Here is a 13,900-nt window from a genome sequence, read left to right on the forward strand (position 1 = left end):
GGTAAGCTCAGCTCCAAAACTTGGTCTGACTGTGTCAGAGGGCTAGAGCGGGGTATGGTTGGAGGGATGGTCCCAGCCACTGTGGCCTCAGTTGTCTGGTCCTCTTGCAAACTGCAAAACAGGCTGAAAAAAATCAAGATCCAGGACTTCTTGCAAGCCAGAACTGAATTTTGTCCCAGGTCGTAATGGGACAGATGCCTTTGCACAACACGCCTGGATGGCGATCCAAGGATGGTGTCTTTTTCCAGGGGACACAGGCAGAGGAATAATTTTCTTGTGATCAAAGAGATTATCTGGAGAACAGAATTTCTCCTGGGCTTGCCACACTGCTGTCCTCTCTTACCAAGTATATTTCCATCCCTTTGGCTGGCAATGTCATGGAGGGAGACCCAAGCTGGGTACCGGGTACCCCTGGAGTATCAGCCAGACCTTGGTCCTGCAAATTGCTTCAGTGATGGTTCTGGTGCCACTTGAACCTGGTGTGGCCATTTGTACCTGAGCCATGTGGGTCTCAAATTGTGTCATTCCCTCTGAGTTGTTGTGAGCGAGGAAACAAAGTAGGGGATGGCAAAGCCTGGTGACTGCACAAAGCCGAGCATATTCCCAGGGTCACAGAAGTTAAAGGAAGACAAAATGTGCGCATAAATAGTTGAAATAATAGTTGCAAGCCTAGCAACTGTATTAAGTACAGGCAATATGTTACAGCATCCCCAGTGATCTATTTATGAATTTCCTTGGAAGCCACAAAAAGGTCTGGAAGCTGTGGGCATGGCTAACAAATGCGTTGAAGTGTATTTGGCAAATAATCAGGCAAACCACAAGGGGAAAAAATATATCAAGTGGGGGAAAAAATGTGTGTTCCCTGCTTGGGAAGGTATTGAATGTTTCGAATCGAGGCACGTTTGGTTTTGTTAGGATTAAAGACGTGGTCGGGCTCCTAGGGGCTGCTCAAAATGCGGATGAAAAGCATCTCTCGCCTCTCTGCAGAGTTTCTGCGCTGGTGGGTGGATGTGACTGGTGGCGTGAGGCTTGTAACCGGCATGGCTGGATCCTGCGGGCAGGTTCGTTTGCCTCGTGTTCCCCGCAAAGGTGCTCACAGCCTTGGTTCGGCAACTCTTAGGCACGGATTCAGCTTCCTCACCTGTGAGACACCCACAAAATCGGATCGGTGTTATTTCCACAGGTTCTGGGAAGCATTTGCAGAGGGGTTCGCTGCGAGGGGCAGCGACCTCGGCTCTATCTGACTGTGTGGGATTTGGAGAAGATGCGGGTTTATTCCTCTACCGCCAAACTTCCCGGCAGTGAAACCTCTCTGGGCTTTTCCCGTCTAAGAAAATGTTCATCTTTCACAGCCTTGTTAGAAAAAAGGAAAAGCTTTCTAGGGAGGGAAGTGCAGGCTGGGTTTTAATTTTTTTGGGCAGCTCTCTTGTTCTCTTTCCTCCTCCCCCAGCCCTTCTGTCTTAAACACACATACCTCATTTTCTTTTCTATTTTTTTTTCCTCGTTCTCTCTTTATGTGTAAAGTTAACTTCCTAGGAAAAAGCTGCCGGATATCTGAGCCCTGGAGATAACTCCTGAACAACAGCTCTGTTTCCCCAGCCCAAACACACAGGAGCTTGAGCGTATCCAAACAAGCGGAGGGGGAGGCAGAATAGGAAAGTGGCTGGAAAAGGGGGGGAGAGCTTTCAGAAAGTGTCTGATGGAACCACGAAAGAATGTCCCGAGTCACCCTAGGCCAGCACATGTAGAACGAACTATATAAATAAATACATTGTGAAAAGGTCATTCTTGGGGAAAAAAAAAAATCAACAAAAACCAACACAAAAAACAAACAGAAAAAGAGAGAAAGAAAGGAAAAAGTAAAGAAGGCGAGCGGGACTGGGCAGGGGGATGGTGTGTATGGAGGCTTGGGGTGCGGATTCAGTGTGCCACAGAATTGCTTGGCGTGACCTTGGGCTGGTTTGGTAGGCTCTGATCCCAAGGCACACTGAAACTAATGAAGGAACTCCAATGGATTGGAGAGAGAAGGCAAAGAAACCCTCAGATGCTGAGAACCCAGCCCAAGCCTTATTAAATTCAATGGGCGTCTTTGTAAGGGCTTCCTTTAGGGGAGATGGATGTCGCCTTGTTGGCTGAAGGGGCTCGGGCAGCTCTGCTTCATTTTGGGGGCAAAGTGGAAGATCTGAAGATGTTGGCAGGAGGATCAGGAACAGGCAGGTTGTACAACACCACCACTCTGGTTAAAAGGTCTACGGCCCTCTTGGGGACCGTTCCTGTCCCCATTGAACCTTTCTTTGAATTTTCTTCCTTTCCCTGCCCAGGTGCATGCAGAACTCTCTGTTTCCATGTCCAGCCATGCTGGTTTTGGAAGGATTATAGCCAGTTTTCTCGGAAGGTACTCGCATTTGCAGTCTTTTTTAGGAAGCTGATGCTTGCAACTTTCTGGGTATCCCGTGTAAATCCAGAGAGTGAAAAGGCCCTTTAATTAACTGTCAGTGGTTCCTCCTGCACCATCCTCAATTCCATCTTCTCATTACTGCCAGTGCTTCTCAAGTTGTGCCTTGCTCACAAGCGGTTGTGCCATGGGGTCTGGTCTTATATATGATATAGGGCACCCTATTAGTCATCCCATTACTTACATGGCCGGGCTCACGTCAGTGACTGGCGCCAATGGATGTCATTGCTGGGCGCTTTTACAATAGTGTTATTATTCATTGTTTCCTGCCCACTGCCGGTGTCTCCAGTGTAAGTTGGTACAGCATAAAAGGTAGAGTTTGGACCGAAAGAGCACAGAGTTTAAAATATTCAGCTAGCATCACTGAATTTTTATAAGGGAAATGTGGCAGATGGAAAAGGTTTTAGAGAAGACAGCGGATGTTGTGATTTTTTTCATTTATTTAGTGTCAGAGTTTGTTTGAAGGTGGCAAGGCGGTGACCAGGCACAATCTTTTAAATACACTTGACATAGGAGAAATTATGGTGAGCGTCATGTAGAAACCCCAAATATCTTCAAAGGAGATATTTCCCCTGTGTGGGCTGAGTCAAATATCACTGTTTTTTAGAAATTTCCTTAGGCTTGATTCTTGAGTCTGATATGGGCAAAGCTGCCACTGAGAGACTCAATCCAGCCTCTGAGCCACCCATACTGGGCCAGTGGGAGCTGGAGTGGTGACAGAGACCTGAAGATTTGACCCCCATGTCTCAGTGAGAACTGTTGTGTCCATGGTGACATGTATTTACCCGGTGATGTTGATGGGAACAAAATCTGGGGCCATGGGATTGTCTGGCTCTGGGAGGACAGGACCGAGGTGTGTGCACATCTGTTTGGGGCTCTGCTTTTGGTGGTGGGATGTTTCAACTTCTTCCGGCGCTAGGATTTTTGCAACCAAAGACCCGTGTGCCATTCTCAGCTCCTGCTTGTCATCAGCACGGAGAAGTCAGCTAAAGGCCTCCTCGGGCTTGAGATCGGCTCGTTTCAGCGTGGTTTATGGTCAGGCAAAATGGAAATGTCCCCACGGGCAGTCAGTGAGAACTCCTTGCTGTCAAATCAGGCTCTTCGTAATGCTCAGGGGCATCATATTTATTTATGTTTTAGACAGTCCTTTTTGTCTAATTAAAAAAAAAAATCCTACTCTATCTAAAACAAAACCAACTCGTCCTCTCTCCACCTACGCCGCATTCAATTATGATTAAAATTGCAACATGACCTAACAAGAGTTGGTATTAACACTAGTGCTGTGCCAGTGTCCATGTTTGCATTTTGGGTTTGTTGTACGGTATCCAAAGATGTGGTATTTCTTTTTTTTTTCTAAATGTTGGATGTGCTACAGTGTGCGGCTGTGTGGGGTGAGGGGTAAATTTGAAACAGTAAGAGCACAAAAGAGAGCATTAAAGGCTCAGTTCTGCAAGGTGCCAAGCATTGCTATGATCTGGAAAATCGCTTAAGCACATGTTTTAACTTTAAGCACATGAGCAGTCCCATTGAAAGCAACGCATTGGGATGAAATCAGAGCTCTGGGACTGTGTCATATTGATGGAGAAGAGATAGGACGGGGATCTAAAGGTCTTTTTTTAGGAGCTGTAGGCACTTGCACACACGCAAACATGCATACGCATTCACATAGAAGTCTGCAAACTCCTTTTCCTCCTTCAGTGGCAGAAGGACAATTTGTTTGCTGAAGTTACAGTTTTTAAATGACAAACATGAATTCATGCATGTGAAAGAGGAGCGTCTTTGCCAAATTTGGCTTTGTTAAATCATTATCACAGCTAACAAAAAAGCTTCTTCATACACTTCGACACGTAGACTTTTTTTCTTGTTCCTCTCCCTTTATGAAATGGTAACTTTTTCTTTCAGCCTCATTACCGATCCTTAAATAAACATGAAGGTTTAGGCTGCAAAAGGGTGTAATTAAAAAGTTGGGATTCTCACTCTTTGCCGCAGTGTTATTTCCGATCTGGAGCCCGTATCCTTTGAAGCTGAACTGAATTTACAGGATGGGGCCGTGTTTGCGGTCAGACCCGGCAAGCAGCTGCCCACCAACTCAGCGCGGGTCTCACCCAGCACTTGCTGGAGCCGGTGTGACTTCTTGCCGTTGACTTCAACAATTGTTGGTTCAGGCCCTGACTGCAGAATTAGACCCCTGGGGGGTCTGAGAGAATTAAGATGGAAAGACGTGTTGGCATTTAAATAATGTTTTCCCCTCTGGAATGGGCTGTGCCAGCGCTGCTAATTTTGATGAGTTCTATCAGAGGTTTAGCACTCACTTTTAGGATGCCCTTTGGCACCTGATTCAGTTCATATATATAATTTGGGATTAAAGTACCTCAGGGATTTTTTTCAGAATTATTATTTGTTCTCACAAGCCAGTTTCTGGAGGCCTCTGCTGATGTGCGTCAGTCTTGCAGGGTTGATGTTTTCTTTCTCAGCAGTTTTGCTGATTGTATCTTATTTTTTTTTTATTTTTAATTTTTTTTTAAATTCTTTTTTTAACAAGGGTGCTTTTCTCTCCCTCTCCTTCTCTTCCCCTGTCTCTCCCCTCCTTCCCGCAGTCTGCAGCCAGGAGGGCGGGCACATCCTGCGCAAACTGTCAGACCACCACTACCACCCTGTGGAGGAGAAATGCCAACGGCGATCCCGTCTGTAACGCCTGCGGGCTCTACTACAAGCTGCACAATGTAAGTGTGACTGTAACGCTCAATAACTGGGCCTCAGTTTCGGTGCTTGATGGTCCAGACTTTTCCTTGACTTCAGGATTCCCAGTCTTGTGTGGTGCTGAGACCTCCTTTGACACTCCTTGAACCCTCCAATGTTCTTTGAGGACTTTGGGCGTTGGAGCGATGAGTCGGCATCCCCTCAAAAGTAGCCCATCCAACGTGGGGAGGTATAAAAAAGGTCTGTCCACGGGTAATGTTAGAGCTTTCCCATGCCTGAGCCAAGAAAGGAAGGGTGGATCAACACAGAGGGACATTATCTGCTGCTGATTTGGCTCGGTGTATTGGAAAAGACAACATGGTGTCCTGCAAGCCAATACCCCTTCTATGTCTAGCTTGGTTCCTCCAGCAAATACAAACTCTGGAAAAGAACCAAAATGTGCCAGCAACTATTTAGATCTTTATTGGGTTTGTGGCTGCCTTTCTCCCATCCCTCCACCCATCCCCAAAGATGATTTATTTAGGTCTTGTGTTTGCCCCGTTTGACGCAAGTGATTCTTAAACCAAAAAGGACTTGATTTAGTTAGTGGGTTGCAGAGTCTGCCCGAACTATGATGTGAATTTTAAAGCATCTGCCATGGAAGGGAAGAAAAAAAGAAATGAAATGGCTGGAAGATTTAATCTAATATCTCCATGCAAAGCCAGCTTGTAGGAACCAGGGATATGCGCCCCAGGGAAAGAACTAAAGGGATCTGAAAGGTCTTCTACTGAATAATACTACTAATAAAGGAGTCTTAAGGCTACTCCTGTTACTCTCATTCCACATGTGGCATAGAATAATTATTATGTCAGAAGAAGGAAAAGACTTTCAATTTCTCTGCTTTAATATGACGATTTTTTTTTTTTTCTTTTTTTCTCTGATGGTCGTTTGCTTTATGTTTGACTTAGAAATCTCGGACTATGTTTTGCCCTCATGTCCACCCACACAAACACATCAAAGACAGATCGGGTTTCATGGAGCACCCAAGCCTTGTGGTGTCTCAGTACCTTCCATTTGTTATTTCAAGCTCTTCAGTTTCTTGGGATGAGTAAACAAGTTTGTATTAAGTAGAAAAAAAATCCCAACCAGAGTAATTTTTCATCTGCTCTGTGAGAGGCATGTCTCTTGGAAAAGAGTAAAATGTGTTTACCCTTTAGTGGGCAGGTGTCTCAGCATGTTTTGAGTCCTATGTAGCAAGCAAAGGTTGTCCTCAAACTCTAAGTGTGATCACTACAAACAAAGGGGTCAGACCTACAGTGAAAGCTCTCAGAATACCACAAGAAAATATTCCCTGTTTGCTATTTCCATGGCAAAAAGGGAGAAAGGTCAGTCAGCTTCATTGGAGACATCTATACTGGTGCTATGTTTTCATTTTGGCTGTGTGGCCACCAGTGGTAGGACTGGTATCACTTAGCTTAGGAGACCTACAGGGACACCTATACCTTAGCTGCTCCCCCTGTACCTCAGCAAAGCCCTTTGAAGAAAATAGGCTCTTCTCAGGTGCCATTCACTGGACGTGATGGAGATACCTGTGTTTGGATAAGATGACTTGTATTCTTGAAGATGGTGTAGTTTCTCCCCATGACTACAAAAGGTGGCAGGGTGACTTCAGATGTGTTTACCTGCATCTGACCAGAGGAATCCCCCGTAAGGTGCCTAGAACAGTGTCTGAGTGCTGAGGTTCTCCAGAAATGTTCCTGCATGAGCACAACATTTTTCATACTAATATTGTGAACCAAGTTGGCCTCAATTGACCCTAGCTCCACTTTTAGGGAAGCTTGGATCCAACTGTGAAATCTGTGACATGGGGCAGGCCTTGAGCACATTGGAACCATTTTGATGTTCATTAAAAACACCGACAGCTGCTTAAAAGCTCAGCACAGCTACTTACCCAAGTCAAGTAGCATCTTGCCTTATGAGCAACTCCATTAATGGGACCTGCTTAAATGAAACCCCTAGAGGACTAAGATATTGTGTGCAGCAATTTAACTAAGCAGGGATAGTAAAATCTGGCTATGAGTGGATAGAGTTTTGGTTTTTTTTTTTCCACTTTTTTAAGATGATGCTTAGTTATTACTGTGGTGACAAACAGGCAACATTGCAGCTGATAGTTCTTGAAGATACCACCCCCAGCTTTAGAGGGCCCTGATGGCAGAGCATTGGAGTATCATTCTGCAGCCCAAATGGCTTTAGAAGCTGTGACTGTGAAGGCCACATTGTGCTTTAGAAGCCAAATAGGAGTGAGATTTTTGTGACCAGTGGTAAGGTGATGGTAGCTTCAGGAGATGTCTTAACTTTTTGGCTGCTGAGAGGCACCAGCATCATCCTTTAATCAACTCACAGCAGGGAGGAGGAAGTTACACATGGACAAAATTCCTTGGCTAGTGCAAATTGGTCTGGTCTGTTGAAGTGCAAGACTTGTTTGTTTAGGCTGTGATCCTACTGCCTTTGTGTATCTATCTTCATTGGTTCTCCATCAGGAGAGGTGTCAGAAATAGAGAGGCTCATCATAACATGTCCCTCCCAAACAGATGAGTTTTTCTGCACAGATGTTGCACCAATGCCAGTGGAAGGTCTTCAGATGCTCAGAAGATGCCTTCACCTTGTTTCAGGCTAGGTTGTAGCAAATTCCTGGCTGCTTTTTTACCCTCTGTCCCCATTTTGTCTTATCTTTAGGTTTAATGAATTTTTAAGGCACCTTCAGATCGTTTGGTTGTTGTAATGGATTGATCTGAAGATGGAGCTTACCCAGTTTTTAAGTCCATGCTGGGAGTGATTGCAGTGAAAAGGCTATATTTTCATGGGGCTGTATTTTCATAGAGCTATTTTTTTTCATGGGGCTATATCAGTTTGTTTTGCCATTGATTCCCACAGCTTAAGCAAACCCATTTGTCAGTAGGATATAAGCAATAATCATAATAGTCTTGGGGTGCATTTAGTGAAGCTGCTGGCATTTCTCCTACTGATTTCAACAAGAGCCGGCTCCATTAACACCAGTATTAACAATACCTAATATTTCACATTGATACGGTGCCTTTCATCCTGTGGCATCCCAGAGTGCTTTCTAAGATAGAGCCAGCCTGGAAGATTAACCCAACGTTGTAATGACTATGTCTGAAGGATAAATCCACTTCAGTGACAGGACCCTATTGAGGTCAATGGCAAAATCCCATTGTCTTCAGTCAGAGCAAGATCAGACCTATAATGTCTAAGACTATCCCCTGGATTTGATCTGTTGTATGTGAGGTTCTCGTCCTTGTTATTTTAGTCCTTCTTAGAGGCAGGACCAGCCTTCACTCACTTCGGAGATGGGTGGGAATATACCTTGCTGGAGGTGCACAACAGATTGGCCTGTGCCCATAGAAATGAGTGGGTTGCCATTGTTTTTGGTAAAATTTCTCAGGAAAAGACTCTTTGACAATATCCTAAAGCAGGCTTATGTGTCCCAAGAGCAGAGCGGTTAGTATTTTGCATATGATAAAACAAAGAGTGTAATTCCTGCCCATAATTAATTTGCTCCATCTGAAATTAATGAATTTCATATACATATGTTGGGCTGGTTTAATTTAAATTTAGCATGTGTTTGTCATTTTTAGTATGATGAATTTTCATGAAAAAGTTCTTCCCTCCAGGTCTCACATTCCTCTACCCAAGAGATGGGTCCATGGCTTTGACGTCCTAGGGATCGCTTCAGTTCTTCTGGGACTGGCCTTAGAAGTCACTTGAAAAATTTTTCAGCTTGCTGCTGTGATTGTGCTGTTCTCACTCCTGACATTTACCAAAGTCCTTATCCATCTGGTACTTGGGTCAGGTATCTGCTAGGAGGGTGAGACCACATTCACCAGGATAATGTGTCCAGCTAACAGCTTGGATGGCATCTCTGACCCCAGTTGCAGGGCTGGCTGTGGCTTTGTCCCCTTACTGAGTAACAGTGGCATTCTCATCCTTAAGTTTCACATCAAATCGTGGCCTAGACCAGTCTGTTCTTAGCGACTGAGTGAAATATGAAGGGTGTTGCACTAAGGAAGTGGTCATTGTCCTGCAGGACATGACACCAAGCTACACAGGGTCAGGATCCCTATGGTTGCTCCAAGAGCCAGCACAGTCCCAGTCCCCGCACCAGGCTGATGTCACCTTGCCATCGTCAGCTCCTGAGCTTGCACCTTTGTTGTCTCAGCTGGAAATAAGTTCTGGCTACCCCTAAGTCTTGGTGTCATGATGCAAATCCTCATTAGGAGCTGTGTAGCCTGGGGTTCCTGTGTGCCTCCCCCAAATCTGAGCTGGATTCGTCAGAGATAGAGGCTTCCAGGTTTCCTCTAGCATTGCTACTTGGTGGAGATCACTTGAGACATTCTTCTAGATTTGAATCTGGGCAACACATCCCTTCTGGCTGACTTAAAACAGGTCAGGCAAAGCTATCCCTTCCCAGCCATCCAGCTGGAGCAAAGGACTTTCCTTGTGTGTGTATCCGCAAGGACAGGAAACCAGGGAGATGGGTGATATTGTATTGAAAGGCCATGACATTTGAGGTTTTTGCTTGTTGCTGCCCCAGGGCTGCTGTTGCACTGCACATGGGCAGATTCCTCCTTCCTATCTTTAGCAAGCATGGCTGTTCCTTCCAGCTCCCTTTATCCAGAGGCAGAGGGATCAGCCTTTTATTCGCCCATTTTTCAGATGAGGTGAAGTTTCCCATCACTGCAGGTACGGAGAGCCTGGGGTCACTGATTCAGACTGGAATGACAAACTTTGGGATGACTAAACCAGAGCAGATGAGCCTTGTCCTTCCTCTCCCTGTTCCTCCACCCCTGCCTGTAACAGGGAGCTTTTGTATCCCTGCCTCCCTGGGGACAGAAATACATGAATGACACCCATGCTGTGGGGAAAGGCACCAAGCAGTAGCTGATAAGCAAGAAGTGAAACTTCGCTGTGATCTGGAAGAAGGGAGTGTTTTGTCCCTTGCACTGATTTAAGATCTTATGGATGAAGATCTGTTCAGGACCCTTGCAGGAGCTTTTTTTATTGTTCTTCATCGGGGTTGAGACAGTGGTTGCTGGCAGATAGCAGATCCATTTTTTCCCCCATTTTCTTCCTTTTGGAGAATATTCATCAGTTCTCTCGTGTGCTCACATTTATGATGACAAGTGTTTAGCCCTGTGGGATTTGCTGTGCTCTCCTGCCTTCTGCTATGGGTGAAATTCTGCAGAGGAACCAGTGCAAAGCCAGTCTGACTCCCCATGTATGCTCCCAAGTCCAGATATTTAAGGATGTTTATGGATACTGGGTGCATAAATCCCTTCCCAAGTGTGGTCTTTCGGGGTTTTCGTGGAACCTGGACTAATACATATTGTGATGCTGGCTCTTTATGTAGCAATAAGAGTTTCTTAGAGGTGGTTTGACAGAGCATTTTCTACCATTTCCTATCCCTGATGAGTATATGGTGAGTCATTGCAGCTGTTTATAACCATGCAGAAGAATATAATGCTTAGGTTTCCTATACTTATGTCTGCATGAAAGTAGAAAATACTCTGCCAGGCAGGACGGATACCTGTTTCAGCAGCCCCAGAAAAGACCTGGAAGGTTTTAGAAATAAAATTGTATCAGCTTAAGCAAACCTGAAATGATGGCCAGAGCAAAGTCTTATGAAATAAGAAAAATAAGACAAATACCTGTCCTTTTTGTGAAGAGTTTGCCCAGCTTCCTAATGCCAGTTTGAGACCTCTCTTAGCACTGAAACCCCAGCAGCTCTTACCACTAATGGTTTTTAGATCAGTCAGGAAGCCTCAGGGTGAGACGTTGTTTTTGGGGAATATTTCAAGGTGATAATTATTGGTTTCATTCCTAAACACAGTGCAATTATCTAATGTGCAGATAGCTGAAATTTTTGAGTCATTGTGAGTTATTTGGGTACTTTTTGCACCCGTGAGGCTCTGCCAGCAATTTTCTGTCATCTTATTTTCAGAAATTTCAACCCGGTTTGGGATTTCCTGGTGGGATCAGAAGTTTGGGATGGGAGGGGAGAGGTTGTGTGATGGCCACACATGGGGTGTGCAAGAGGAGGAAAGGGGCTGGTGGTGTTCAGCTGGTCCTGGTCACATCCCTGGGTGCACAGATCCCACAGTGATTTGGGGAGAAGGGATGGAAGCCCAAAAAAAAATAATTGATTTTTGTTTAGATTAACAGACCCCTGACTATGAAGAAAGAAGGAATTCAGACCAGAAACCGGAAGATGTCTAGCAAATCCAAAAAGTGCAAAAAGGTCCATGACAACCTTGAAGACTTTCCCAAGAGCAGCTCCTTTAACCCCGCCGCCCTCTCCAGACACATGTCCTCCATCAGCCACATTTCACCTTTCAGTCACTCCAGCCACATGCTGACTACGCCGACACCAATGCATCCTCCATCCAGCCTCTCCTTTGGACCTCACCATCCTTCCAGTATGGTCACTGCCATGGGTTAGCGAGAGACTCCCCTGCTGAATGCCTACGGTCTCAAAATGAGATTTACTTTATATACTTGCATTTTTGCAGGCGTGTGGTTATGGGTCTGATGTCCCAAATCAAATGGGAGGGGGAAAAAAGAATAATAAAAAATAATAATAACAATAATAAAAAAAATTGAAGGCGTAAGAGAGAGAAAAAAAACAAAACACAGAAAAAAACTACAAAAAAGCACAAAAAAGGAAAAAAAAAGAAAAAAAAGAGAAAAAAGTAAAAAAAAAAAGTTTTAAAAAAGTGATGTTTGCCACTTTTTAAAGGAACTCACTATGGCGTCTATGTATTCTTACCCACTGAATCTGGATACCATTTGTGAATAAGCCATTCAGAACTTGCATTCCCTATTGGACAGGATCTCTAGTGCTGTGAAAAAAATGATAAAATAAAATAAAAACCGCTGAACATTGCATATAACTTATATTGTAAGAAATACTGTACATTTGAGGAAGACTTTATTGCATCTGGGAAGCTGTAAAGAAAAAGGCATGAAGGACTCCGAGAGATTTTTTTGTTTTTTAAAGGAAAAGGATAAAAAAAAGAGGACGGGAGGACAATTTAAAAACCAGAAAAACAAACAATGCAGACCAAGAGGAAACGCGGTCTTAAGAACAAATGGACCAACTGCCAGTCATGTCTTCTCCTTTTATTTTATTTTAATTTTATTTTGTTCCTTTTTTTTAAAGAAAAAATTATTTCTTTTTCGTTTCCAGGGAGGGGGAGGGGGCTGGCTAGCACGGTTTTGATGATGCATTAACTAACTTACTAACTAAATAAATAACTAAATAAATAAAACCTGTAGGGAGATCATTCATTTCGGGCCATGGGCCTTTTACATAGGAAGTACCAATGGTGTCAGGCAATCAGTGTTAACATGCGGACATTGCCAACAAGGGGTTTTCAGATAGCCATTCTCCAGGTCTATATGCATTGTGAACAAGTTCCTGTAATTGTTGTTTGTATGTATAATTCAATGCACCAAAATAAGAAAGATGTAGATTTATTTCATCCTATTATACAGACTGAATGGTTGTACAAATTTATTTACTGCTAGTGATAAGACCTGCTTTTTTTTTGTTTTGTTTTCATATTTTTTCCTCCTTTTTTTTTTTTTTTTTTGAGAATAAACTAGATTAAATTCTGTTGACTTTAAAGTGTTTTGTGCTTGGGGGTGTGAGAAGGAATATGTTTATTTCTTTTTCTTTTTGTTTAAAGTTTGTTTTAATGGCATTTATTATGCAGTTATTATGGGGAGGGGAATGTGGGTCTTTGCTCATGTTGACAGTGCAAACAACAACCCCAAACCAACACAGAACAAAGGAAAAAACAAAAAACAACTCAAAAATAAATGAACTGCTGGTTAGTGCAACCCCACTGTCTGGTGTGTGCTCCCTGTCCCTTGAACAACAGCCTGGCTGCTGTTGTGCTCCCACTTAGAATGGATCCCTTTTGGTCTCAGTCCACCATGGTGACAAATCTGTGTCAATGAGAATTTAGGACCGGGTTAACGGCAAAGGCACAGCAGGGTCTTTAAGGTCCTGGCTAACTTTTTGGGTAGTACTAAGAAAGATCTCCAGGATCTCCAGACTTCGGAGAGGAGCTGGAAAAGCATTTTCTACTCTGCCCTGTTGGGTACTCAGTGGTGTGATTTGATGGTCTGAAGTTAAGATCTTGATGTGAAATCAAGATGGACCAGACCCTGCTCCTGTGCTTGGACAAATGGGCAGAACCTATTGCAAAAGGCTCCGTTTGATGGAAGACAAAGGGTTATTCCCCCAAAATCAAAAGCCATCAGCCAGTTCCCTCCTGCAAGAGTTTTCTTTGAAATAATGCCATTCGTATTAATGTTAGTATTGTTAGGTTTGGCTCTTCTAATTTCATTTCTCATGGTTTAATCCTTAGGAATCAGTCCTCCTTTTAGTCTTCAGTATTTACTCTTCCAGTTTGTTTATACCATCATAAGAGTTAGGCATTTACTTTCCAAATGAAGGGTTAAACCTCTTATCACACCACTCCATTTACTGGAGATTTAAGAATGGTGTGATAAGAGAGAGGTTGCCAAGGCTATGAGAAAATGTTTAAAAACAAACAAACAAAAAGCAACCCCCAAACGTAAAAATCCTCAACAGACACGACCTGCAAATGATTTTTTTTTTTTTTTTTTTTAAATTACGAAATAAAATAACTGAGTTCTTTCACCCAGAAATATGTGTAC

General features: G+C 43.7%; 1 protein-coding gene across 1 annotated transcript in view; it reads left to right on the top strand.

The window, feature by feature from the left end:
- Window positions 1-13,394, top strand: part of GATA3 (GATA binding protein 3) — a 20,294-nt gene extending 6,900 nt beyond the window's left edge. Inside the window, exons 3-4 of the mRNA XM_080348850.1 lie at window positions 5,053-5,178; window positions 11,367-13,394. Of these exons, the coding sequence (XP_080204976.1) occupies window positions 5,053-5,178; window positions 11,367-11,651 (411 nt within the window). The 3' untranslated portion in view covers window positions 11,652-13,394. The remainder of the gene's footprint in view (window positions 1-5,052; window positions 5,179-11,366) is intronic.
- Window positions 13,395-13,900: the final 506 nt, after the last annotated feature.

This window comes from Nesoenas mayeri (assembly GCF_963082525.1).
Source record: "Nesoenas mayeri genome assembly, chromosome: 1".
NCBI lineage: Eukaryota > Metazoa > Chordata > Aves > Columbiformes > Columbidae > Nesoenas > Nesoenas mayeri.